At 43.6% G+C, this 27,591-nt stretch overlaps 1 protein-coding gene across 2 annotated transcripts in view; it reads right to left on the bottom strand.

Annotated features, from left to right (window-relative positions):
- The window catches only part of LOC117439749 (MAM domain-containing glycosylphosphatidylinositol anchor protein 1), an 85,048-nt gene that overhangs the window by 27,662 nt on the left and 29,795 nt on the right, over window positions 1-27,591 (bottom strand). For both annotated transcript variants that reach the window (XM_034075790.2, XM_034075808.2), the window contains exons 8-12: window positions 14,868-15,048; window positions 14,718-14,741; window positions 12,812-12,964; window positions 12,471-12,632; window positions 852-982 (exon numbers count right to left, since the gene is read on the bottom strand). In XM_034075790.2, coding sequence (XP_033931681.2) covers window positions 852-982; window positions 12,471-12,632; window positions 12,812-12,964; window positions 14,718-14,741; window positions 14,868-15,048 — 651 coding nt within the window. The remainder of the gene's footprint in view (window positions 1-851; window positions 983-12,470; window positions 12,633-12,811; window positions 12,965-14,717; window positions 14,742-14,867; window positions 15,049-27,591) is intronic.

The following is a 27,591-nucleotide window of genomic DNA, read 5'->3' as shown; positions in this document are numbered from 1 at the left end:
AATGTTTCAGATGTGAGAGAGGATTACAGGGAACAAAAAAGTGTGTTATTCCATTTTTCTTTCTTATTTTACTTAGAGCAAGTCTTAGCAGACCTGACAATGCTGTCTCCACGTGGTAGAAATGTACTGTCAAGAGGCGAGAGCTGGAGGGTTATTCTAATTCAGCGGGTGAGGTCTTTCAACATCTAGCAAACAGTACTCGACTCTCAACAGTTGACCAGGTCATCCCTTTAAGCACATGTCAGCAGCTTAGTGTGGGTGCAAGTGTGGAGAGAGCGTTACAGCTGTAAGAAACACAACCTCTTATAGTAGGTAACCATCCCTATGCTGTTCTACGCATTTTTTTTAATGACAGACTTATTCCTCAATGTTATGAAAATATCACTCGTCACTGGCTTGAGCTTCAATATCAGGATACATGTATTTATTATCCTGTATTTATTAGTCATCACACACAGAGCTGCATGGGACAACTAGTTCCCAGAACAGTGTCCTTACCATGCTTATATACAAGAGAGGGTGTTATTCAGCCAGATGCAGAATACCGGTTCAAAGCAGTATTCTGTGCTTAGTTCAGTGCTTACTAAGGCCCACGTAAGCAATACACATGACAGTCATATGTCTATCTCCATAGAGGCTGAATCATCATGTTAATCGTTGTCACATAGATCATATCATCATGTGTCCTGACGCTCTTCTAGGTAATCATACATCCTGTCATGCGCTACTCTGATATTGGAAGAGCACATTCAGTATTTTCCCAAAACTTAAGCATTATACTGCTCCATTATACTGCCAAGTACAAGACATGTCTTTACTGCCATATTGTTGTTGGGAAGAAAAGTTTTTACCTGAAAGGGTCCACTGGGGCTGATGTCAAAGAACGCTCTCCTCCAGTCCGGGCCCTGGTGACCAGACTTCGACCAGACCACCGAGTCCACAGAGGCAATGCTTCTCACTCTCAGAAGCACATTGAGGGAGCCTGTGAAAGATAACCACACATGCATTCAAAGGCACACACAGCCACACACACAGAGTACAGATCATTAGAAACTGTAGTGAACTGTCAATGGGCTAATAATTCTGAGCTACTGTATGTTAAGCTGCTTCACGTTTTAAGATTATTGAAATCCAAACGACAAAATATTTGCATATATTGACACACATTTAATGACTTATTTTGACGGACTTCAACACATGTTTTTATCTTGAAATTCAGAAAGAAGCACATGTTGAATGACATAATAAACAGTGGACACATTAATGAAATGTATGTTGATCTGAGCCATGTAATCAGTTCAGATGCTTCAATCCCAATTATATATACCTATTATATACACCTATTAATCAGCTTTATTCAGATAAGTATGCAACTCATGATAGATCTTACCGTACGTAATGTTACGCTCGCGAGATAAACAGAAGATAATTGATTGTACTTTCATCTCAGTGAAACTACACCATGTCTTACAGCCCTGCCACAATTTACTGTACAAGCGGCTAGCTCTTTTCTGTCTCTGTCATTCGCATAAATCTACCCAACCCAAATAGCCCAAGCTGATGTCAAATTGTCAACATTAAATGTCAGATGGAGAATTAAGGATTTTATTCAGAAAATCCAGGGGACCAAGCTCCAAGCAGCACATACTCTGCTAGAATTGCATTTGAGCACTACATATTTCAAATTGCATTTACTTTTATGGTCAGAATCAAGGCTGTGCCGTGGACGTGATGTCATTTATTATAGCAAACGGTAACAAGTGCACTGCATGTGGTAGAGCGAGGCTTTAAGGTCAGATACTATGTGGATGACATTTAGGTGGAAATGAAATGTGGATGAGTACTGATATGTCTCGAACTCTCCATTGACAGTCCAGTGGATAGTTTTATTTGTACAATAGAGGAAAAAAGGACAGCCGCCAGTAGGAAGGAAGAGAGGAAGTCAGAGAGAGAAAATTATGAAAAGGAGATGTGGCTAATTTAGTTTAATCTTTTGTTAGTTTATATTAGACGCATCACTGCCACAGGATGTTTGATAAATCCTTAATTTATTTTTGTACTGTCGACACATGATATAAAAATCAATTGTCTTGAGTCCTGGAAACAATTTAGAGAGAGTGGCACCATTCGAGGCATACTGTAAGGACGTGATCCAATAGTCTCCCTCTCTCTCTTTTTTCCCCGCTCTTGGGTCTGTAAGGTGTGAGAGAGCAATTCATCTTCTTAACGATCCTCAGCCAGCTCCTAATTGGAACATTAACCAACCACCAGTCTCTTAAACAAACACGCAGACAGGGGGAACCGTATTGGTGTATTATATAGTGTGTGTTATAATGTATGTGTGTGTGTGTGTGTGTGTGTGTGTGTGTGTGTGTGTGTGTGTGTGTGTGTGTGTGTGTGTGTGTGTGTGTGTGTGTGTGTGTGTGTGTGTGTGTGTGTGTGTGTGTGTGTGTGTGTGTGTGTGTGTGTGTGTGTGTGTGTGTGTGTGTGTGTGTGTGTGTGTGTGTGTGTGTGTGTGTGTGTGTGTGTGTGTGTGTGTGTGTGTGTGTGTGTGTGTGTGTGCACATAAAGATGAGTATGGTCATGTGGCTGTATGCTTGCGTGTGAACACAAACGTTTGTAATTAATTTGTGTGTATGGATATTTTTCAGCTAATGATCTTCAAACCTTCTTATAAGCAGTAGGCTGGTGGTAATTAGCTTCATACTCTGTCACAACAGATGTGTGACTAAGGGAAGTGGGCTGTTTATTGAATAACATGTTGGGGGTATCTGTGTGCGTGGTATAGAGAGACTATCAGTCAATTGTGTTAAAAACACCCAATTAAATTAACTTTTGATCAAATTTAAATCTGCAAATAAAAAAACTTGACATTTCCAGTTTCCAAACAGTACTGTATGCACCTTGGTATGATGAAACATGACTGAAATGTATTAATACAATTATGTTTTATGATCTATATCTGTCCTATTTGTCAAACTCAATGGATTTCAGTCTACTCATGGTCTTTCTATAATTCATTGTAGGAAATACACTCATCCAGTTATTTTCTTTGGGATAATAAGATCAATTTCACATGTCTGTATGTTCAATATGAACCTGAAGCTAGACAAACAAGATGTTATTAAAACTATAGGTTACTTACGTAACCCCAGATCTCAGAGTAACATGAAGTGAGATGTCTCACTATGGGATGCGCCTCATCGTGGAGCAAACAGAAGCATCAATCTCATTACGCCAATCCTGATTGGCTGGTGATCTTGACGTCAACGTCAGGGGAAATCACCCCCTATAAGTAGCCTGCGCCACGACGCATGCGTCATTCAAAATAAGCACCTCTTCTCGCTTCACCATAGCAAGGAGGGCCGTCTGGTGAGACATCTCACTTCATGTTACTCTTAGGTTGGGGTTACGTAAGTAACCTATAGTTCTCATTCATAACACTCCGTTCGATGTCTCACTATGGGATATTGTAGCTTCCGTATTACCAGACGAGCTTATCTCGAAAATCACCGATCAACCAGAACTTAACAGGTAGAGTCCCGACTCAACAAGGTGCCCAGCACTGCTCGGGCCACACTTGGAGCGGAGACGTCTAGCCTGTAAAAGCGGACAAAAGTGAGCCAGCTCGCCGCTGCACAGATGTCTTGGATGGAAACACCCTTGAACAAAGCCCAGGATGTAGCCAGACCCCGAGTCGAGTGAGCCCGCAGACCCGAAGGTGCTTGCAAATTCTGACTCGTATAGGCCAAAGCAATTGCCTCCACAATCCAGTGGGAGAGCCGTTGTTTAGTAACAGGCTTACCCTTGTGAGGGTTAGCCCAGGACACAAAGAGTTGGTCATTAAGACGAAGCTCTTTTGATCTGTCCATATATGTGTGTGTAAAGCCCGGACTGGACACAACAGATCCTGCCGCTGCTCCCCGGAGGAAACCAGCGGCGGAGGAAATGCCTCAATGTCAATTGGGGTACACGAACCAACCACCTTTGGTGTAAAGGCAGGGTTGGGCTTCAACAACACTCTCGTTTGCCCTGGGGCGAACTGAGTGCATGAGGGATGTACAGACAGTGCATGGATATCACTGACCCGCTTGGCGGATGCCAGGGCCAGTAACAGCACTGTCTTGAGTGACAGATGTTTCATGTCAGCTCCTTCCAGGGGTTCAAATGGGGTCATTCTGAGCCCATTTAAAACCACTGCCAAGTCCCATAAGGGCACCAGTGACCTGGAGACAGGGAGGAGCCTGCGAGCTCCCTTCATAAAACGGCAAACCAAAGGATGTTCGCTAGCCGTCTTACCCTCAAAGCCCACATGGCATGCAGCAATAGCAGCCAGGTACACCTTGATCGTGGAGAAAGCTCTGTGTTTATCGATCAAGTCCTGTAGAAATGATAAAACACCCGGACAGGACATTGAAAAGAGATGTGTCCTTCTTGAAGGCACCACTCCTCAAACACCCTCCACTTACAGTCGTAAAGAGACCTGGTGGAGGAAGCTCTCGCACTCTGGATAGTGTTTATCACCTTCTGAGGGAGTCCCACTGTATTCAGATTGTACCACTCACGAGTCAGGCCCATAGTGCCCCGCGCTCTGGGCGTGGGTGAAGGATCTCATCCCCCCCCCCGCATGAGACAATCTGTCCCTGCGTAGTGGGGGCTGCCATGGCTGCCCGCACAACAGCTGATATATCTCCGCCAGCCCGTACGTTGCGGGCTAGGGCAGAACCATCAGGATAAGTGTGTGGCTTTGCTCCTTCACTCTAGCCAGAGTTGGGGGTATCAGAGCCAGGGGTGGGAACGCGTACAGAAGACCCGGAGGTCAATCGTGTACGAGTGCGTCCCCGCCTAACAGTGCGTTTAAATCGTGCATTAAAGAGAACAGCTGTCATTGAGCATTTTCTCTTTATGCGAACAGATTTAACGCGGCTCCGCCGTAACGCACCCACAGCGGACTCCCGATCCTTGGATGTGGAGTCCAGTCTGCATAGAGTGGTGCACCTCTGGACAGTAGTTCTGTCCCGAGGTGCATAACTCCCGGTACCTGTGTCGCTCTCAGAGAGAGGAGACGTCTGCCGCTCCAAGGGATCAGTTTGTGTGTCAGTGTGTGTGACTGGAGACAACGCAACCTCCCTTGGCGGTTCATACACGATACTGTAGTCGTGTTGTCTGTCCTCACGAGGACATGGTGTCCTCTGAGAGAAGGCAGAAAGCGTTTTAGGGTGGGGAACACCGCTAAAAGCTCCGGGTGATTTACTTGCGCCCGCTGGAGGTCTCTGCTCCAGAGACCCCTTACCGGGCGACCTTCGTAAATACCCTATCAGCCTGTCAGATATGCGTACGTGGTGACCACCTTCCGTCAAAGGACAGCACCCGTAGGCGCGCCCCGTACTAGAAAAGTCGGGTGTCATGCCACTACGCATTTCATAATAACCAATACTCTCCGCACGCCGTGGCGCGCGGGGTTTAGTTTTATTATGAGACCCATGCTGAGCAGCTGTTTTACGAGGACATTTGTCTGCGTAATCTGACTCCGCTCGGCGGGCATTATAGATAAAACCCTCCTTTCTAGAATATGGGTTGACTCTCTCTGGGCTTGTGAATACAGATAGTGTGTAACTGTCTTGAGAAACCCAAGCAGATGTCGTGAGTATCTCCCGCTGTATGCTCCTTAGAGCCAGCTGAGATGTCACGTCTCTTCCCCTCTGAGTCTCTATTTGTTGTGTTATGGGGCCCTCCAGTGTCTGAGCACTGTGGTGCCCTATTTCGACAATCCCCACCGACACTGCGCATGCGTGTGGCGGTGGTGCCTTCACAACCCCAGCCGGCACTGCACATGCGTGTGACGGTGGTGCCTTCACAGCCCCAGCCGGCACTGCGCATGCGCGTGACGGTGGTGCCCTTAAAGCCCCAGCTGGCACTGCGCGTGCGCGTGGCGGTGGTGCCTTCACAGACCCGCCAGTAATCCGCCTTTTGAGAGATGCCGTAGCTGCTCTCAGAAGGGGAACAATTGACGGGCTGTTTATTGGCTTTATTGATTTTCTTTTCATTTTTTTGAGCTGTGCCCTCGACCTGAAGCCTGGATGCGTCAGCGGCAAATGTTTTATAACAAAAAAATCAACCAATGTGTGACATGTGTTTGTGCGGACTTGAGGATGGTTTTGAGGCATCTCTCGAGGCGGCGGGAACACAATCAGAGCTGGGGAATGAACTTCCAGCTCTGTCACAGAGGGGAAAAGGAGGGGTTGTCACGCCGCTCGCTTCTTCTTCCTCGACTGCTGGCCGAAATTCTGGGTTGGCTGCGCCTGAGCTGCAGCCGGAACCGGAGATTTTCTAGGCCAGCTTGCCCTTGTCTCCAGCCTGGGCTGGGGACTCGGGGCGGGCTGCGACCTCTGATTATCTGGTGCTTTAAACCGAGCAGAGTTCGAGGCAGCTTGGGCGAAGGACTGCTGCTGCGAAGGCAGCGGCTGGACCCTCCGAGGGAGGCAGAGGTGGAGTGCCTCGTCCTCCTTCTTCTTCATCTCACACCTCCTTTGCATGGAGGCGAGAGCGGAGCCGAAAATTCCCTCGGGAACGATGGGCATATCCAGCACATCCTCATTTTCCCGGTCTGGGAGGTTGGTGAGGTTGAGCCATCTCGCTCTTTCCTGCACCACCATGATCCCCATTGCCTTACCCGTGGCCTGGACGGCGCAGCGTTGGACACGGAGACAAATGTCCGTGACTGCTGCCATCTCGTCCAGAGTGGCTGCCCCCGGGTTACCCGACAGGTCCTCGCAGAGCTCCGCTTGGTATGCGGTTAGCAGCGAGGACACATTCAGGGCCCTGGCGGACAACGCTGCAGCTTTGTAGGACTTTTCAGTCATTGTGGACTGAAAACGGTCCGACTTTGCTGGCAGCGTGGGGTTTCTGCTCGGTGACGGGCCCACCTTCGGTAGGAGGTGGGCCGCTACCAGCGGTTCCATGGGCGGTATGCGGAGCAGGCTGAGCTTCTCCATTCCGTCACAGTCTAGGGAGGAGGCACACTGGATTGGGACCTTGTTGCTGAAGGGCCGGTCTCTCCACGAGACCGACACCTCATCCAACATCTCCGGGAAGACTGGAAGGAGTTGCCTCTTTTTCCCCGCTGCTTGGGGAAGATGTTTTCCCTCGTAGCGGGACCTGGAGGTCTCCTTGGCCATTTCAGGCCACGGGACGTTGAGTCTGGCCGCAGCGCGTTTACACACGGCCTGCAGGTCCATGCTCAGACCGGGCGAAGCTGGTGTGCTATCGCCCGGGAGAGCAGCCCTCGCTCCAGGCTTCGCAGCCTGGGCCGATGACATGAAGGACTTGAAACGATTGGCTCTTTGAAACCTGATGTTCTTATATGATTCTGTTTTCTTCAAGGTTGTGTCTTCCTGGTCGAATGTACTTATTGTAAGTCGCTTTGGATAAAAGCGTCAGCTAAATGCAATGTAATGTAATGAAGGTGTCCTCTTCCTGTTCATCTGACTCGGACAGGAGGAACGCCAATGCGTCCTCTTCTTCGTCCTCCTCGTAGCCCAGCTCGAGGACCTGCTCCGCGGGTGAGACCATGGTGAGGTCTAACCGGGAGACCCGGCTTGGTAAAGCCGGTGTCTTGCCGTCACCGGGTCCCGGCCTGCCAGGGCGCGGGATTCCGGTTCTGTAGCCATCGCAGATAATGAGCCCCAGACTGACACGGAGAGGGGTTCACTCTCCCGTGTCTTGACTGCCGGTCGGCGGATCCGTGGACATGGGGGGGTCCTGTTCCGACAGGCTAGCTTGTCGTGCTAACCGTCGGCAGAGGCTCTTTACGGTGAAGCGGACACAATGTCCGCACGAGCCGGGGTTGTCGATAGCGCCTCGGGCGTGTTCCAGCCCGAGGCAGGACGAACAGACCTGGTGTGTGTCTGTGCCCGAGATCTTCAACCCGCAGCCGCAGAGTCGAGCCACCTGACTCCTCTGGTGTGAGGGAGAGGGGCGTCCATCTTGTTCGCCTCGTGGCGTGGAGAGGGCACGCTCTCGACAGGTAGGATGGGAGAAAATGATGTTACCACCTTGTCCTTAATCCGGGGAAAGAGGACGGTGTGGGTCTTTTATTCCCGGAGAATACTGACTGGTGTGCCAGTATGCTCCTTTAATCCTTTCTTCCTCCGTGGAGAAGAGAAAAGAAAAAACGTCCTCGCTACCGTGGTGTTGGTAGAGAGGGAGCGAGCTAGCAACAGGTGTGCTGCTAGCTTAAAAAAATCAGACCTACCTTACTTTCTCGGGGAGAGAAGGGCGAGGTCGATTTTTAATACTAACTGCGTTAGTACTACCGTCTTCCTGCGAAGCAGAAGGAGTAGCCGGCGAGCGCCCGTCGACCGAAATGGGTATTTGGGTTCAGTCTGTGGACCGTTAATCTTGTCCGGCTACAGTAGAGATGTGCTCTGAAGCGAGAAGAGGTGTTTGAATGACGCATGCGTCGTGGCGCAAGCTACTTATAGGGGGTGATTTCCCCTGACGCTGACGTCAAGATCACCAGCAAATCAGGATTGGCGTAATGAGATTGATGCTTCTGTTTGCTCCGCGATGAGGCGCATCCCATAGTGAGACATCGAACGGAGTGTTAGAGAACTACTTTTATAGATTATAGAAAATAATGGCTTTATTTTCATTGCCCCCATTGTGTAATGACGAATGCTGTGAGGCTTTTGAAACAGTTAATGTAACATATGACACTTGAACGCAAGCTCACTTTCCATAGTAATTAAAAATAAAAATGAAAAAGTAACAGTTACATTGGCACATTAAGAAATATAATCGGTATATCAAAAAACGTAGAACTCAGTGGCATTTCAAGTGTTGCCTATTTAGTTACAGCGATTGTGGAGTTCAGTTCAGTGATGGCTGTGGGGTAAAAAGCTGTTTTGGAGCCTGTAAGTGTGGGTCCTTGTTGCCCTGTAGCGTCTTGCAGATGGCAGCAGAGAGAAGAGATAGTGGTGGGGTGACTTGCATCCCTCACAATGCTGCTGGCTCTGTGGATACAGCGTGATCTGAATAAGTCTTCCAGTGAGGGCAGGGGAAGTCAGAATTTACCATGCTATGTTAAAGTCTCCCGAGAGCTCTTTTGTCTACCACTGAACAGTTGGTATACCATACTGTAATAAAGTAGATAATTACACTTTATATAAAGATGAATATGGACTTTCTTGTTCCAGATTGTTTCTATTTGTTTCTGGTCTTTATCCCAAGTTAAGTAAATATCTTATTTAACATACAGAGGCTACAGTGTATCATGGTGGTATTGATCTTCTGATCAAAGTTAACAAAAAGCAACAATGTTCTATAAAACATCATACTATTGCATTAACAGCAGGATTATTTTGAGGTTGTCTACAGTATGCTCCGTGCAGGTACAAACAGCAGAATACTTGTTGTAAAAATGATGTACTGATATTGCAGCTGGAATAGCCTCATAAAAGTGTCACATGCAACTGTCACATTACATTTGAAAGGATATGGGTGTCATTGTAGGAATATAATGGAAGGAAACCATAACTAATGCTGGTGTAGCCCGCTCTCACCTGTATCACCACCACTCTGTCATTCTACCTCCACATTACTAAGCCTTGTTGTCTCCTTCCTCATTCACCACCCATTATCCTGTCTCACCCTCACCTTTCACTCTCCCCCCACACACACACACACACACACACACACACACACACACACACACACACACACACACACACACACACACACACACACACACACACACACACACACACACACTTACAAGCACACACACGAGAAAAGGAAGAGCACTCTGATAAGCAGTCTATTGATTGGACCGAGGGACAGCAAAGAGTGTTTTAATGTCAGAGACGCAGAGGAGAAAGCACAACTCTATCAGGGCTACTTGTTCGTACAAACGTTAGTGAGGAGGACAGCAAAGAAACACAGCCACACACACAGTCGGATGTACACACACACACACACACACACACACACACACACACACACACACACATACACACACACACACACACACACACACACACACACACACTTTTTTAACTTAAATAAAAGATACATTTATAATCAAAAGAAGGCCTGCATGGGATCTCCTGTCCCTCTGCCCATAATCTGCGCCTAAAGAGGGATGCTGTGTTTCCGTATTCTGGTGTGTTAAACTGAGAGCCAACACTATAGTTTATGCCGCCAAACAACAAGCAAAAAAACGTTTATTAAAATGTCTGATTAGATAATCAATTCAGCAGCAAAAGAAAAAGGTCAAATCTAGGCTTAGCTAAACCTTGCTAGACAACAAGCTTATCAGAAGGTTTTTCGAAAATGAGTGCTGACATAAAACGTTTCAAAGCATTTTACCTGACACACAGGCACCCCATTATCTTCTAGTTCTGTAAATATTTGTACAGCAAACTAATTAAAAGTAATAAAAAGTACAATCCACAGCTGCATACAACATTTCAAACATTTAAACAACCCCAAACTCTAATTTGCTATCCATAACTGTGAAGTGAACATAATCCAGTGATTTTAGGAAAGCTTGCCATTGGCACTCTGCAAATCTGAGCCAGTCTGAAATATTACCTAATGCCAAAGAAAACTAATTAAATGTGGTTTATTGTTGTTGCCAGCAAGCCCAAAGAGAAGCACATTAAGGTGAACAACAAAACACATCACATGGGGAGGTCTTTATTTGCAGTGTTAGCCTATTTGCTACCCAAACATCTGAACTCCTCAAAGATCATATGCTTTCTTTTCAAATTGAAAATCCTCAAAAATATGTTCACGTGTTTCATATCCACATGAAACCATGATTATAAAACAGCTAAAGTATATGTAGGTCAGAAAAGAGCAACATTTCTACAGCATTTCTAAAAATGTCTTTGTGTCAAAGTACCTTAATGCTCTTAATATATACAGCCCTTTTACAATTGACAGTACTTGAACACTATACGATTGAGTACATTGAAGCTTGTTAGAGTGCTTCAGGATAACTCACTGGCTCTTCCATCCTCTCACTACTTCTGAACATTAACAAGTTGATGGCCTCTACTGCAGCTCTCCATTCTAGGCTTTTTTTTTTGCTCCCTTCAATGCCTCCTCATACTTGTTTGCTCATGCTTCCTTTGTTCTTGCACTTCATTCTTTGTCCATCTCTTTTTCCTACCATCCTCTTTGCTTGCTCTCCCTTCCTCTTCATTAGAGCATTCTATTCCTACCCAAGGCACCCCCGTCCTTCCCTCACTCTTCTAATATCGTCTCTCCTCTCACTGACCTCTCTTTCTTATCCTCGTCTTGTTTCTTTTGGTCATTAAGAGTCACACAGTGTCTTCCTGGCAGGAGTGTGAGCTCTGCCAAGGTAAGGCAATTAAAGTGACAACAGATTGGAAGAGACTGGGAAAACAACAGAGTAAATTGAGGGAGGACTTGTAGCAGCGCTGGGCATAACTGCAAACAGCATGTACTGATCGTAAGCAAGCGCTCCGTGACTGATTTAGCATTTACTCGTCTCCTTGTTTTGCACACACACACACACACACACACACACACACACACACACACACACACACACACACACACACACACACACACACACACACACACACACACACACACACACACACACACACACACACACACACACACACACACACACACACACACACACACACACACACACACACACACACACACACACACACACATCAATTGTACGTGTGTTGGAAGAGCTTTGTGCCTGTGGACATTTACCACACACACACACACACACACACACACACACACACACACACACACACACACACACACACACACACACACACACACACACACACACACACACACACACACACACCAACGTTGTGCCCTTCCAAACACTATAATATCCTTAGGAGGCAGGGCAGGTCAGAATGTAACAAATGTTACAGTGAAGCCTGCAGGCTTGTGCTATGGACACATAAATCAACATTGTGTATGTGTGCGTGTCTGTGAACAAATGTGTGTTTGTGCCTTTATGTATTTGCAACTTCTACTGTACGTTTTTTGTGTGAATCCATTCCTGTGTGTGTGCAGGTGTGTTGGCTACAAGATGTATGCATTCTAGCTGTGTGACGGAGCATATTATGATGAACAGCTCCCCCAAATGACTGATTGTGTCTTGCCACTACCATTAATCACACACCCACTGCCCCCTTCAGCCACCTCCAAATACACACTGAGGCACAAGAAGAAACAAACAGAACTTTAGTAACGCCCCTACCCCCTCCTTCTCACTCCCACACATACACACACATACAATGTTGTTTCTGACAAGCTCTACAAGCGGGGGTCAAGAGGAGAGTTCAGCTTTGACAGGTGCTCAGCTATATGAGAACCACGATTGAAATGAGTATGAGCGTGCCCACTACTGTATAACCATTTGTGTTTTTGAGAGACAAATTATGTTTTGTTGTATTACTCACCAATATGCTTGCCCTTCATGTGGTAGTAGAAAGCGACACAGTATGGGACCCTGCCGGAGCCCTTGGGGCCTCTGACTGAGGTCACATTAAAAAGTGGAGAAAGCAGACGAGCCTTGTCCCCCTCAGTGCGCGGCCGTGATGCTTCAATGTACATGTAGTACCCTGAAACGTACAAGACAACACTCTATTGTCCGAGGATCGAATGAAACAGAACAAATTCATGTAATTACAATGTTGTACAATTGTACATTGTGTATTATATACAGCCCTGTCGCTGTAATACTTTGACGACAATACATAGAACTGAAACTGTAAATACAATCTTTCCCTGGTTTCCTCACCTTCCTTGGTTCCACTGCGGTCAGTCTCGGGTCCGGTATTGGCAGATCGCTTGGGATTCTGGGATAGGTGATTTTGTCTCGTCCAGTCGAAGACATCACTCCGGTCTTGAGAGAAACCACAGATCCTCTGATCCTCAAAACCACACACATGGTCTGGGAGGTGTGTGTGTATGTGGAGAAAAAACAAGAATTTTTTTTTTGATCAGTGACATTTAAAGCATTTGACATCACAAACTGCCGATGACATAATCTTCAGGTTTTTTTTACCGACCCACTTTTACCGTAATATTAATGGCAACGATATAGCTATATAATAACCTCTGCAATATGCAATTCAAATGTGAAGATCAGACAGCCAGGCAATTACTGACAAAGTGATAGGCACAATGTGGGAGGAAGGGTGTATAATGTGAAACTTAAAGTGAATTATGCATATTATGCACATTCTGATGCATGACTCCTACATGCAGAACACTTTAAAGGTAACTATGATTAGGCCAGGCCATGTCAAATGTAGAAAAGCTAGACATAAAAAAAGGAAGATAAATGTGTTAATAGCTTTAACTCTTAAAAGACTTCTGACGAAAAAACAAGGTAAGGCTGGAGATATTATGGAGAACAATATATAGACATTGGAACAAAATACTTAGGGTAAAAGCTATAGATCTACTCTACCTTGGGTTTAAGCTAGAGGCAGTTCGTTATTCTTTATTTCAAATATGACACTTGTTAACACTTTAAAGGCTGCTTATAACAAGGGACAAAAGACCAACATACATTCATTAAAGAAGAGTCTTCCATGCAAAGCGCTACAACTTCTCTAAACGGGGAAAATGGGATCTTGAATCTGTATACATTGTGAAATATGTGTGAGATATATAAGGCAGATTTTTTTTGGCATGTTTAGAACTTTTACTTTTGGATTTAATCACATACAACGAAATGGAGAAAAATATATCATTTTAACAAAAACATGTGGAAAGAGAAATGCCATTATCCGTGATGGTGACGTGTCTTGTTAAGCCAGATAGAAGGGCTTCTCTCTACAGTATGTCATCCCCTCCATTAGCCCATTTGGAGTGCTCTGCCATTATCACAGACTCACCAAACAAATGGAAATAGAGGCAAACGAGTTCAACGACAGCTATCGAAAACCATCCAAGCTGACAGATTCTGTGAGAGCTTCCCAAGCACTCACACAGTCCGCTGCAGATGCATATGGCCTGGGATACCCACGAGGATGGCTCGTCTGTGCTTCTTTGTTTCAGTCAGCTAATCTATTACTATTCACACCCAGCCCCACTACATGGGCTCCTTTCTATTTGCACTGTTGTTCTCGCAGTCTGTTCCAATATGTTGTTGTTTTAATTGCTTCACCCTGGCTGAGCCAACTGCCACTCCTGCCAGCAAAAATGTGGGGTGTCTCTTAATGAAGAAAATAGACAAGATGCAATTTACTGTAAAGAGAGAAGGATTGCAAGAGTGAGGATGAGAAGCAGGGAGTGAAGGACTTGCGAGAGGGGAGCTAACAGGGATAAAGGAGGCACACCTTTAAGGTAGTATCGTCAAGTGTGTTTGAAGTATTTTGCTCATTAACCTTTTGCATTAACCGGTCTCATATCGTTCCAATGTTACCAAACTTAGATGACATATTAAATGACACTGATCCTTTTATTTATTTCTCTCCACTGTTCCCCCACTCTCAAGACGTAATCAAAAACAAGGCAGGGTCATGCCAAACTTTGCCTTTACAAAATGGTGCTGATATTGATTTCACCATTAAAGCTTAATTAGCCAGTAAAATGTGAACGTGCACTCCTGACTTCAACACCCTATCCTCAATCATGACATAACACCAGGCTTAACCTTAAAAACCAGAAGATTGAAGTTAAGAGAGAAGTCTCACCTGAAGGTCTTGGGTAGGTGTAGGCTGTTTGGAAACAAAATCAGCTATGCTTAGTCAACATGCTTTGTACATTGTCAATATGTATCTAAAAATGAAAGATAATTACGTTACACAAATGTTTGGTAGTTAGTAGTTTACAATAAGACTTACGCTCTGAGTACTGTATGGTGCGACTGGCGTACTCCCCGGTGCTGTAGGTGGTGATGGGTGCCAGTCGGACCTCGTAGGACAGAGGGATCCTCAGGTCTGATATGGTGTGGGACAGCAGCACACCCTTCTCTGGCTCCTTGCCCTTGAGGTCTATCTGCTTTGAGAGCACGTTCTGCTTGTTCTAGAGAGGGGACACACACACGAGCAGGGAAGATGTAGACATTTTAAAACGTATACTTAACAAATATGTAAAAGCTTGCATAAAACAGCACAAATAAAATACATTGCACAACAAAAGATGATCACCAGGATATCATTATATTACATTACATGTCATTTGCTTTTATCCAAAGCGACTTACATACATTCAGTACTGTGGACAATCCCCACAGGAGCAATTTGGGGTGAAGTGTCTTGCCAGGGACACAACGACATGCTGACTGCAGTGGGACTCGAACTTGCTATCCCCTGATTTGAAGTCCAGCACACTATCCACTGAGCCACAGCCCCGTATCAGACGGAGAAACTTTTATTTTTCTTTATGTCTTCTCTACCATGTTATGTTGATATGCAGACACAAAGCTTCAGTTCATCTCCAACTGTTAATATTCTCACAGTGATATTAACTGATCCTAGAATTACAGTGATGATGTACGTTTATATAAACAGAAAAAGTGAAACTCCTGACAGAAATGCCTACTGCTCAGATATGATCAAAGCATTTCTCTAAAAGACTGATCAAAGATATTTGCTTCGTATTGCAGAAGCACCAATCCTTTATTTACACAAAGCTTATGAATCACTATATCGTCATATTATTCTTCCTATTGCACACGCTTTCTGGCATTTCAATTTTCAATTTACTGTCAATGGAATTTCCCATGGGCATACAGTACAGCCAGTTCTGGGCTCACAGCCAGTCAAAATACCCCAAGACTTGGATTGTAGCTATCTTGGACTGCATACTTGTTTCAAACTAATTTTTTATCCAAAACAAAGCTAAACAGCTGTCAAAAGAATTACCACCGAAACATACTCTGCTTAAAAAAATTATGTTACTGAGTGATATGCAACACAATGTAATATTGCCCAAAGCTCTGAAAACATAGACTCAATAAATATAACCTGTATCAGTATAATCTAAAGAAATATGTATTTCACTTTGCAGTTTAAATCCTAAACTTTAGAAAAAGGATTGGCTGTTTATTACAGAAACGAATACGGAAATACAAATGGCTATGATGTAAATGCAGTCCAGTAGTTGTCTCCTCATTTTTTGAAAGTTAAGTTAGGTGTTTTTTTTTTTAGTTAGCACCACTTTTAATAGAGCTAACACTGTGTTATTCCACCCACAGAGAAAAGGATCCATTAGCTGTGTATCTGCCTCTGATCCCAGCTACTTAAAGACCTGACAGTGAGCTCAATCTAATGCATTAGGTCAGCCACTCCAGCATAACACCTTAGTACACCCACAGCATGCCATTATCAGGTAACGCATGCAGCATAAGTGGACGTAGTTGAGTGTGTGTGTGTGTGTGTGTGTGTGTGTGTGTGTGTGTGTGTGTGTGTGTGTGTGTGTGTGTGTGTGTGTGTGTGTGTGTGTGTGTGTGTGTGTGTGTGTGTGTGTGTGTGTGTGTGTGTGTGTGTGTGTGTGTGTGTGTGTGTGTGTGTGTGTGTGTGTGTGTGTGTGTGTGTGTGTGTGTGTGTGTAGGGATGGGTATCGTTAAGGTTTTAACCAACCTGATCTCACCAGAATGCGTGACTCCACCACGACTCCTTAACACCGCATTGCGTGGTGGAGTCACGAACTTTGTTACATTTACGTGTCGGCACCACGCAAACAACCCCAATGTAAAGTGAATGAGGCTCCTTTGTCGTGGTGCACACACGCATTTCTTCAACGTCCTGCAGTGAGCTTTTATTCAATAAAACGTTTTTAAAATCTACTTTATAGCTTGTAGTAACTCACGGGAGGCTTATTTTATTTTATTTGTATTCATAATAATTTTTATTTTTCGTCAGAATATATTATGGTGCATTAGTTACGAATTTTTGATCTCAAAAAACAGTGCATTGTGTGTAATACAACTGTGATTTTTATTACATTAGTTTGTTTTTAAGGAAGGCCAGAGCTTCAGCTGTGTCCAATAGATTGTTCCCTTTAGTTAACGTTTTTTAAAAGAACATTATATTCCGATTTGATCATGTCCCCTTTATTGTATTACGGAGAGCAATGTGAGCGTCCATTCCCATTGGATAACGCAGGATTTTACACCCGGAAGTAAGTATACTCTTTACTGTCGATTGATTTTACAGTGATATCTGCACTACTCATCAACTCAAAAACACCAGATTATCCTTGTTGATTACACAACATTGATTGGTTTAAATTGTGTACAATGCTTTTGTAATTTTCCCCTTCGATTCGGAGAAACAAATATTTGTTCAGTTTAGGATGGCCGAAGACACTACACTACCCAGAATCCTCAGCTATTGTCTGCGTTGCCTCAAGCTCTGTGATTGGTTGACTGCATTCCATATGAAAAAAAACGTTTCGTAAAAGATAAATCATACTTTATTCAGCAGTGCTTGCTTTACTCTTTGAAAGTCATCACATAAATGCATTGTAATAAATGGTTTGGCTGCATTAAATATTACACATCTGTCGTAGTTCTGTATTTGTATTTATCTACAGAGATCTGGCTCAGAATAGACCGGAAACTATTCTTTTACCGTTCTGTTTTAATTTCACAATAAAGTTAGTAGTAATAATTTGTTTTGATATTATTGTTTTTTATTAACTACTCATGTTAAAACCATCTTTTCTGTGTTGCTGTGGGGTTTTCCATCGCTTTTGTGTTACAAATATCAAAACAATAACTAAATATATCCGTCGTAAACTAAACCAGAAACAGCAGTATATTTTATTTTGTTAACACTGTAAACTTGACAGATTTTTAACCCAAACCACCTACTGGTTAAAGCATGCTATTACACGTTTAGAGTAATATTGAAATCTTGAAAAGGGATGTCCAAAATAGCAATTATATACAGTTTTTAATTAACTATTTGTAGAGAATAACGAGTAGTGTATATACTTTATAGGGATCTGCAGATACATATTTAGTCTTCTCAAGCATCAACAATCATTACATTACATTACATTGCATTTAGCTGACGCTTTTATCCAAAGCGACTTATAATAAGTGCGTTCGACCAACAAAATACAAGCTTGAAGAAAACAGAATCATAAAGTACATCAGGTTTCATAGAGCCAAAACATTTCAAGTGCTACTCAACTGGCTTTATATAAGCCAGCCCTCCAATCAAATATCTCTCCTGATTGTTGGCACTTGACAATCACCTTCCCTGAATTTTACTCAGGTGTAACTAAAGTCTGCTTTAAGGGTTGTTTATATTTCACATCATTAATCAGAATTTGTAAAGTAACTAAAATAAATGTGGTGCAGTACAAATACCAGGTTAACCTTAAAGAAAGCCCTCAGGATTATAAAAGACCCCCATCACCCCAGCCACAAACTGTTCTGTCTGCTGCCGTCTGGCACAACAGCCGCATTCTAGGAGAGGATGTGGCTGTTGTGGAGGACTACCTGGGAGTGCACTTATGGGCTGAACTGGAGGATCAACACTGACGCTGTGTACAAGAAGGGGATGAGCAGACTCTGTTTTCTGAGGAAGCTGAGATCCTTCCACTGGTGCAGCAAGATGCTGGAGATCTTATAGTCTGTTGTGGCCAGTGCACTCTTCTTTGCTGCGGTCTGCTGGGGGGGCAGCATCAGAGCCGGTGACACCAGCAGGATCAATAAACTGATCAGGAAAGCTGGGTCTGTCATCGGCATCAAGCTGGACCCCTTTGAAGCTGTGGTGGAGAGGAGGACACTGAACAGGCTGTTGTCCATGATGGATAACCCACCCATCCTCTCCACCTGCAGCTGGACAGTCAACGGAGCTCCTTCCCCAACAGACTGCTGCAGCTCCGCTGTCACAAGGACCGACACAGGAACACATTCCTGACCACTGCAATAACTCTGTACAATAAATCACCTCTGTCTGGAAGAGAACTCTCTGCTCCATAGTTTCTCTAATACAACCTCGCTGTACATTGTACACATATATAATCTGTTCAATATTTGATATTCCATTGTCATATATTTTTTAATATGTATATTTGCATATATAATATCTACATTTATGTTTTCTATTTCAACACGTATATTTTCTATTTTCTTTTCTTTCTATTCTTGTTTATTTGTGGTTTTGTTTTATTGTAAAATGCCTTGTCTTTTATGCTGCAGCAACAAAAACAATGTCCCAAATTGGGATCAATAAAGTACCATCTTATCTTATCTTATCTTACATCCGGACCAAAACCACCAGACTCAGGGACAGTTTCATCCCACAGGCCATAAGACTATTAAACACCTGAACTTTGAAATAACATCCATAACATTCATCTGGCTGCTACTTAGAAATGATTTGTCTAATATATCATATTCCAATCACTTGTATAGACTCTTATTGCACTATTTCACTTTTTACTATTTTTCTTTTTGTATTGACTTGCACTATTTTTTCTGTTTATCTGTTTTATTGTGTTGCACTGTTGGAGGAGCCTGTGACCTAAGGGGGGGGGGGGGGGGGGGAGACGTTCGATTCCTGTTTTGAATAGTGTGCTGTCGATGGGTTTCATTCCATTTCAAAATGCTGTTTGTCGCTCAGCGTAAACTTCAACATTGTCAAGCAAAGCACATGGTGTAGTCCCAAACGATAGCTGAGGATTCTGGGTAGTGTAGTGTCTTCGGCCATCCTAAACTGAACAAATGTTTGTTTCTCCGAATCGAAGGGGAAAATTACAAAAGCATTGTACACAATTTAAACCAATCAATGTTGTGTAATCAACAAGGATAATCTGGTGTTTTTGAGTTGATGAGTAGTGCAGATATCACTGTAAAATCAATCGACAGTGAAGAGTATACTTACTTCCGGGTGTAAAATCCTCCGTTATCCAATGGGAATGGACGCTCACATTGCTCTCCGTAATACAATAAAGGGGACATGATCAAATCGGAATATAATGTTCTTTTACAAAACGTTAACTAGGGAACAATCTATTGGACACAGCTGAAGCTCTGGCCTTCCTTAAAAACTAACTAATGTAATACAAATCACAGTTGTATTACACACAATGCACTGTTTTTTGAGAACAACAATTCGTAACTAATGCACCATAATACATTCTGACGAAACATTTAAATTATTATGAATACAAATAAAATAAAAGAAGCCTCCCGTGAGTTACTACAAGCTATAAAGTAGATTTTAAAAACGTTTTATAGAATAAAAGCTCACTGCGGGACGTTGTAGAAATGCGTGTGTGCACCACGACAAAGGAGCCTCATTCACTTTACATTGGGGTTGTTTGCGTGGTGCCGACACGTAAATGTAACAAAGTTCGTGACTCCACCACGCATTGTGGTGTTAAGGAGTCGTGGTGGAGTCACGCATTCTGGTGAGATCAGGTTGGTTTTAACGGTAGGCTACTACTACTTTTATCGATACCGCTTATCGGTCCGGTCTTTTAACGGTACTTGTATCGGTTATTTTGGAGAAAAAAATAAGGTAAACTAACTACACAAAATTGTGAACAAAACTAACAAAATAAATAACTCAGTTACCTCTAATCATTAGCCCATGTTTGTATAATGTAGTTAACTCTGTGTGTTGCTGCTAGCATACATAATACCTGACGTGGAAACGTTACTCGTGGATGGGGCTACAGAGCTGCGAGAAAGACAGTCCAACCCGGTGCATTCCTCCGTCTGAATGTGGAGCATTTTTGCTAAATGTTTAGACAAATTGCTCGTGTTACCGCCCTTACATGCTAAACTCTTATTGCACTTTAGGCAACGAGCATCGAGACGGGTAAAGTTTAACCACACCTCGGAGCGCGTTCTCTCCGCCGTCTCCTCCGTGTGTGAGTGTGTGTGTGTGTGTGTGTGTGTGTGTGTGTGTGTGTGTGTGTGTGTGTGTGTGTGTGTGTGTGTGTGTGTGTGTGTGTGTGTGTGTGTGTGTGTGTGTGTGTGTGTGTGTGTGTGTGTGTGTGTGTGTGTGTGTGTGTGTGTGTGTGTGGTACATGTCCACAGGCACAAAGCCCTTCCAACACACGTACAATTGATATAAAAGATCAAAAAGCAAAGTATAAAAAAGTTATATTAACCATTTTTGTCTATTCCATTTTTGTGGGATATTTGTGGAAAGTGTATAAATAACAATAATAAAGTGCATTGTTGTTGTGCTGCTTCTATTCAGCTACTCCAGTCCAAATAGTTAACAGTTTGGCAGGTCATACACTGATGCATGCCATTACTTTCCCTATAATTGCTTCAGTACTGTATGTTCTGACATCTCCACGGTGACTTCTGCTTTTTCTCCTGTCCTCTGACACTCAAGTTCAAGTGAGCTATTCCAGTTGGATGTCTACTCCCTACCACGAATTCAAACTCTAGCTAGACTGTGCTAATCATTTCTATTGACAAGACCATGGTGACTCCTGCACAGGCTGCATATCATTTGGTATGAGTCCAATTATTATGCCAGTCCCATATGGCAGCCACAGCCTGGTGTCTGCAAGTTTGTGCTGGGCAACACACTTGGAATCAAATCCTCCCTTCCTCACCAGGCACTGCACTAATGGCTGTTAAATCTTCTTTTCACAGTGCCAGTCTGTCTGTTTCCAGTTTTCAGTTTTTCCAACTTTTCACCCTCTCTTGCCAGTCATGGAACATCCTTCTCCCGCCATGCACAACAGCAACCGAGGCGATATAAGCTTTTCTCCCAGATAAAAAACACATTTTCTCTAAACAAATAACAAAATAATGTTCACTTTTTGAATAAATGTTAATTGTGTCAAAGAACCCTCCAATCTGCTACACCATTTACATTTTCCTAGCAAATTCTGAGCACAAGACGTTTACATGATGGCTATGACCTTTGCACACAGGACACCTGTTGTAATGCAGTGGGTGTGATCCACATATTTTTGGTTGATTCCAAAATTGCACCCATCAGATATCTCTCTAGTTAGCAGCATCAGCTAACAGGGAATGAATAAAGAGATATAACTTTTGAGCAGGATTATATAACAGGATACTGCATCTTTCAATAAAGACGCAGCAAAGCAACCTTTTGGTTTAAGAGACCATCACATTAAGGAAAGGTCACAGGTTTCGATTTCTCAAACAGCGATGTGTCTTGTTAAAGTTTGCATGACTAAGTTCTGGACCCCTAGCTGCTGAAAGAACGATGCAATGTAAACATCTATTTAGCGACCAAATAAATCAATTAATCAGTCTAAGGATTTGATAACTATGAAGGACACGTGTAAGAAGACATCAGATCATTAAGTTAAGAACCACGATAAAACAATATACTTTATTGTAAGTTAAAGTCCTGCATTAAAAAAGTATAAATAGTGTACTGTATATTGCTGTGTCCCTACGATAGGAATCACTGGACAATTTGATGGATCACAAACACATATTTTTCAAACAAAACAAACAAATAAAATCTGTCTCCGGGTCAAAGGCCAAATCATTGGAAAATTGCTATTTTCTTTTGATGTTTTCTTTTTTTTCAATGTCAAATCTTAGTTTGTTTGCAATTTGGAAGAACATCATGTCATGTATTGCAGTAAAAAGCTAAGTATTTTGCTCTGATATCTAATGGACTGGAAGAATAAAGTAACATGCAATGCTCAGTCAGGTACAGTATAAGTGTATGACACTACTTTCTGCTAGCATCATGCATGCTTTAACACATAACGAAGAAGTGTAGATGGCCAACTGTATTAAAAGTAAAAGGCTGGAAGGAAGCAGGGTGCAGAGCTGTAGGAGGTAATCCAAAAAGATAATGACAACTTTACACCTTTTTCTTCCTAAAGAATCTTTTCCAAAATCTGTGAAATTTGAAGGTTCTGAGTGCAGTTTTCATTGACCATGACTTTTGATATTGTTGACTATACTGACTGATGGCTTCCAGTGTACAATATGCATTGTAAGACATTTGCTCAAGTACTTGCTAAGTTAATCGACCATAACTGACTATTTACTGTATAGTGTATTTTGCATTGTAGCAGTTATACTGTAAAATGTATTGTGCCCTTTTAACACCCACTTGTGCTTACATTCATCCATATAAACATTTACACATTTCTCATACAGCATATGCATAATGATGTGAAATATAGCAGGATATAAAAGCTATGCTCATGTAATATGCATAGAGTGTGTGTTAGCACAGGGAGATGAGGTAATAATGCTGAGGAGTCTGAGTTTAGAAGTAAGTGGAATGTGGATTGTTTTGCACACACACACACACACACACACACACACACACACACACACACACACACACACACACACACACAATTGTTTTGGTCCTGGTTAGAATGTGTGATATAGATGATAAGAACAAATAACTAGAGTAAACGCATGCAAAACACACACACACACACACACACACACACTTTCTGTGGATCTGAAAACAAACACTGGATCAATAAAGTGCTGAAGTGTGACTCACAGGAATTCAGCTGCACCCACTGAAGTTAAAAGACTCCATCTCCCTCTCTCTGTCTCCCTCAATGGGTAATCTGACAACACATGTGTGTTTGTGTGTGTATGTGAGTGACAGGGAATGGGTCGTGAAGGGGGAACAGACATGCAGCATGTAGAGAAAGGACCACCAGAATGAGACAGTCAGAAGTGACCCAATTGAGTGAGAGACATATTTACAGAGGCAGAGGGGTGGTGATAAATGAATATGGAAGTCCTTATAATTCTCTTGATGTGTGTGGGTGTTTGTGTTCCTGTGCCACATGCTTTCAGACATTTCAGCCACACAGTCTTTTCAGCTGTGTCTTTATCAGCTGTCAACAAAGAGACAACAAGATAGAATGTGTGAAAGAGGGTGAGAGAGCAGCCATGAGATTGTAACACAGTCAGTGTGTGTGTGTGTGTGTGTGTGTGTGTGTGTGTGTGTGTGTGTGTGTGTGTGTGTGTGTGTGTGTGTGTGTGTGTGTGTGTGTGTGTGTGTGTGTGTGTGTGTGTGTGTGTGTGTGTGTGTGTGTGTGTGTGTGTGTGTGTGTGTGTGTGTGTGTGTGTGTGTGTGTGTGTGTGTGTGTGTGTGTGTGTGTGTGTGTGTGCAGTGTTGACTGACAGCATGAGAGGAGGCGGCTTCTTCAAACACTAAGGAGGGTGAGGTTCATTTTTCTATTATCCTCTATTAATGGATCCCTTTCATGATTGATCCAGCAATTCATTGACATTGTGTGTGTAAGTGAAGTAGTCGTCATGTGTGTACTCTTTCTGTATTTATGAGTGCTTGCATATATGAGTACATCTGCATAGGGAGGTTGATTATGTACATACATTATTCATGCATTTGATTTAACGTACAACTCTAATTCATCATGAATATTCTTAATTTCTCATATATATGATAATGAGCATGTGTGTTTGCACAGGAGAGTTTGTGTGACTGTGTGAGACTGTGCCTTATGATCTGAAGCCAGGTCAGCTAATAGCCGCACTGCTTCAATGAAACACACAATACACAACTCCATAGCCACAGGCAGACGAGTGGTCGATATAGAAGATCAGGTGGAAAGATTGAGAGATGGGAGTAGAAAGGTGTGTGAAGGCAGAAAAAGCAATAAGAAAGCCACAACACAGTAGAAGAGTACAAACTGAGACATTTTAGATTTTGATTAGTTCTCTGATGTGCAGTATATGTGTACATAAAGTGTATGCTTCACTACAGTAGATGCTGTGTGTCCGTAAGGTTTAAACTGCATGTCGGTATCAGGGTTTAATAACTCCACAGGCATACATTATGTAAATGTTTTGTTATACTGTACATTGTTGGTAAAGAAATTGGGAAATGCTATAGAGTGAAAGGTATTTTTTAGAGGTGGTGAAATTGCATACAAAGGAAAGATCCCATAAAGTGCTAATTCTCTCTGTGAGGCTTAAAACAGACTCAGACATAACATATATTTATTTTATACATTTTCCGTCTGTTGTGATTGTGAACAAATCTGTAGCTCCTTTCAGAGCATCATTTGTATATCCATGTGATAGCTTCCCTACTAAATTAAATTAATCTGAAAGCAGCATGATATTCACATGATACTCCTCTCCATGCATGTGCATGGGACGTGCACTCAATTAATTAAAAAGGTGCGATTCTTAAGACAGACAGCCTCCTACGCCAGTACACAGTTTCAGAGGAAAGGTCTTTAAAATTAGCTACGGCTTAGAAAATCTTGCTCCTTTGTTGCAAAAAGGTAAAATCATCACATTTTAATTTTCTCTCATTAATTACGCTACTCTTTAGGAAACTGTCGGGGTGTACAAAAGGGTTGTTAGGACAACTTGATGAAACCAGGCAGGCCTGTTAACTCTGTTAATTCCCATACAGAGAAAACCCCTGCAGAGAGAACCAAACATAGTTGAGAAGTGTAAATGAGGATTTGTCAGCCTGGTAATGAGTACCGAAGGAGTGGCAGACCGGGGTGGTGGTTCCCTTTTTAAAAAGAGGGGTCAGAGGGTGTGTGCCAATTACAGAGGCATCACACTACTCAGCCTCCCCGGGAACGTTTACTCTAAGGTACTCGAAAGGAGGGTCAGGCCGATTGTCAAACCTCAGATTGAGGAGGAACAATGCGGATTCCGTCCTGGTCGTGGAACGACGGATCAGCTTTTTACTCTCGCAAGGATCCTGGAGGGGGCCTGGGAGTACGCTTATCCGGTCTACATGTGTTTTGTAGACTTGGAGAAGGCGTATGACCGAGTTCCCAGGGAGTTACTGTGGGAGGTGCTGCGGGAGTATGGGGTGAGGGGGTCTCTACTCAGGGCCATCCAATCTCTGTACTCCCAAAGCGAGAGCTGTGTCCGGGTCCTCGGCAGTAAGTCGGACCCATTTCCGGTGAGGGTTGGCCTCCGCCAGGGCTGCGCTTTGTCACCAATCCTGTTTGTAATATACATGGATCGGATTTCGAGGCGTAGTTGTGGGGGAGGGGGTCTGCAGTTCGGTGGACTAAGGATTGCACCACTGCTTTTTGCAGATGATGTGGTTCTAATGGCTTCATCGGTCTGCGACCTTCAGCACTCACTGGATCGGTTCGCAACCGAGTGTGAAGCGGCTGGGATGAGGATCAGCACCTCCAAATCTGAGGCCATGGTTCTCAGCAGGAAACCGATGGACTGTCCACTCCAAGTAGGGAATGAGTCGTTACCCCAAGTGAAGGAGTTCAAGTATCTCGGGGTCTTGTTCTCGAGTGAGGGAACAATGGAGCGTGAGATGGGCCGGAGAATCGGAGCAGCGGGAGCGGTACTGCAGTCGCTTTACCGCACCGTTGTGACGAAAAGGGAGCTGAGCCAGAAGGCAAAGCTCTCTGTCTACCGGGCCATCTTCGTTCCTACCCTCACCTATGGTCATGAAGGATGGGTCATGACCGAAAGAACGAGATCGCGGATACAAGCGGCCGAGATGGGTTTTCTCCGCCGGGTGGCTGGTGTCTCCCTTAGAGATAAGGTGAGAAGTTCGGTCATCAGGGAGGGACTCGGAGTTGAGCCGCTCCTCCTTCGCGTCGAAAGGAGCCAGTTGAGGTGGTTCAGGCACCTAGTTAGGATGCCACCTGGGCGCCTCCCTAGGGAGGTGTTCCAGGCACGTCCAGCTGGGAAGAGACCAAGGGGTAGACCTAGGACCAGGTGGAGGGATTATATCTCTTCGCTGGCCTGGGAGCGCCTTGGGATCCCCCAGTCAGAGCTGGTTGATGTGGACAGGGAAAGGGAAGTTTGGGGCTCTCTGCTGGAACTGCTACCCCCGCGACCCGACCACGGATAAGCGGGAGAAGACACACACACACACACACACACACACACACACACACACACACACACACACACACACGCACACACACACACACACACACACACACACGCACGCACGGTGTACCAACAGATAATGAATACATTAGCCCATCATTCATACATTTATTCACAAAGCCCCATTTATAAAACACAACCACTTACATAGGAGCAACAAGCAATGGACACACTAAATGATTGGCATGTGCTCAGACCCAGAGTGAAGAGAAGTGCTCTATGAACTGATCTGAGTCCTCTTTAATTCCCCTCTGTGTCTTCATGTCTCCTCTGGGACCCCATACATCATCTTATATGTGCTAAAAAGAGTGTCAGGGCGTTAAGAGGATGAGCTGGAGAGTGTTGCAGAAATAGATGGGATGTGAAATTGAGATGGTATTACATTTGAATGTTCTCGTACTCTATTTAATAGTCGAGAGGACCAGTGAGATTCGCTGTTTTTCTTTAATTTGCATCTTATTTCTCTCTTTCGCACCCCTTCATTCACTTCCCCGCTCAATCTCACCATCTGCTTTTCCTTTTTTTTCCTTCTCATTTTTACCGCTCTCTTACCCACGTAAAAACATGCAGGTGAAAACCCTGAAATTAAATTACATTTAAACCAAATATAATAAGTACAACACTGTCACTTACTCATTACTTGAACACTGCCAGCATAAAGACTCAGCAATTATTTATCAATGCAATTCAGATGCACGGCTCACCAACATTAAATCCCATTTAGTCTGAGCAGGAATAACCGAAAGGGTAGAGGG

The sequence above is a fragment of the Pseudochaenichthys georgianus genome, chromosome 3 (genome assembly GCF_902827115.2).
Source record: "Pseudochaenichthys georgianus chromosome 3, fPseGeo1.2, whole genome shotgun sequence".
Taxonomy (NCBI): Eukaryota; Metazoa; Chordata; class Actinopteri; order Perciformes; family Channichthyidae; genus Pseudochaenichthys; species Pseudochaenichthys georgianus.
Note: the sequence above shows the minus strand (reverse complement) of the source record. Positions and strands in the feature narration are given on the sequence as shown.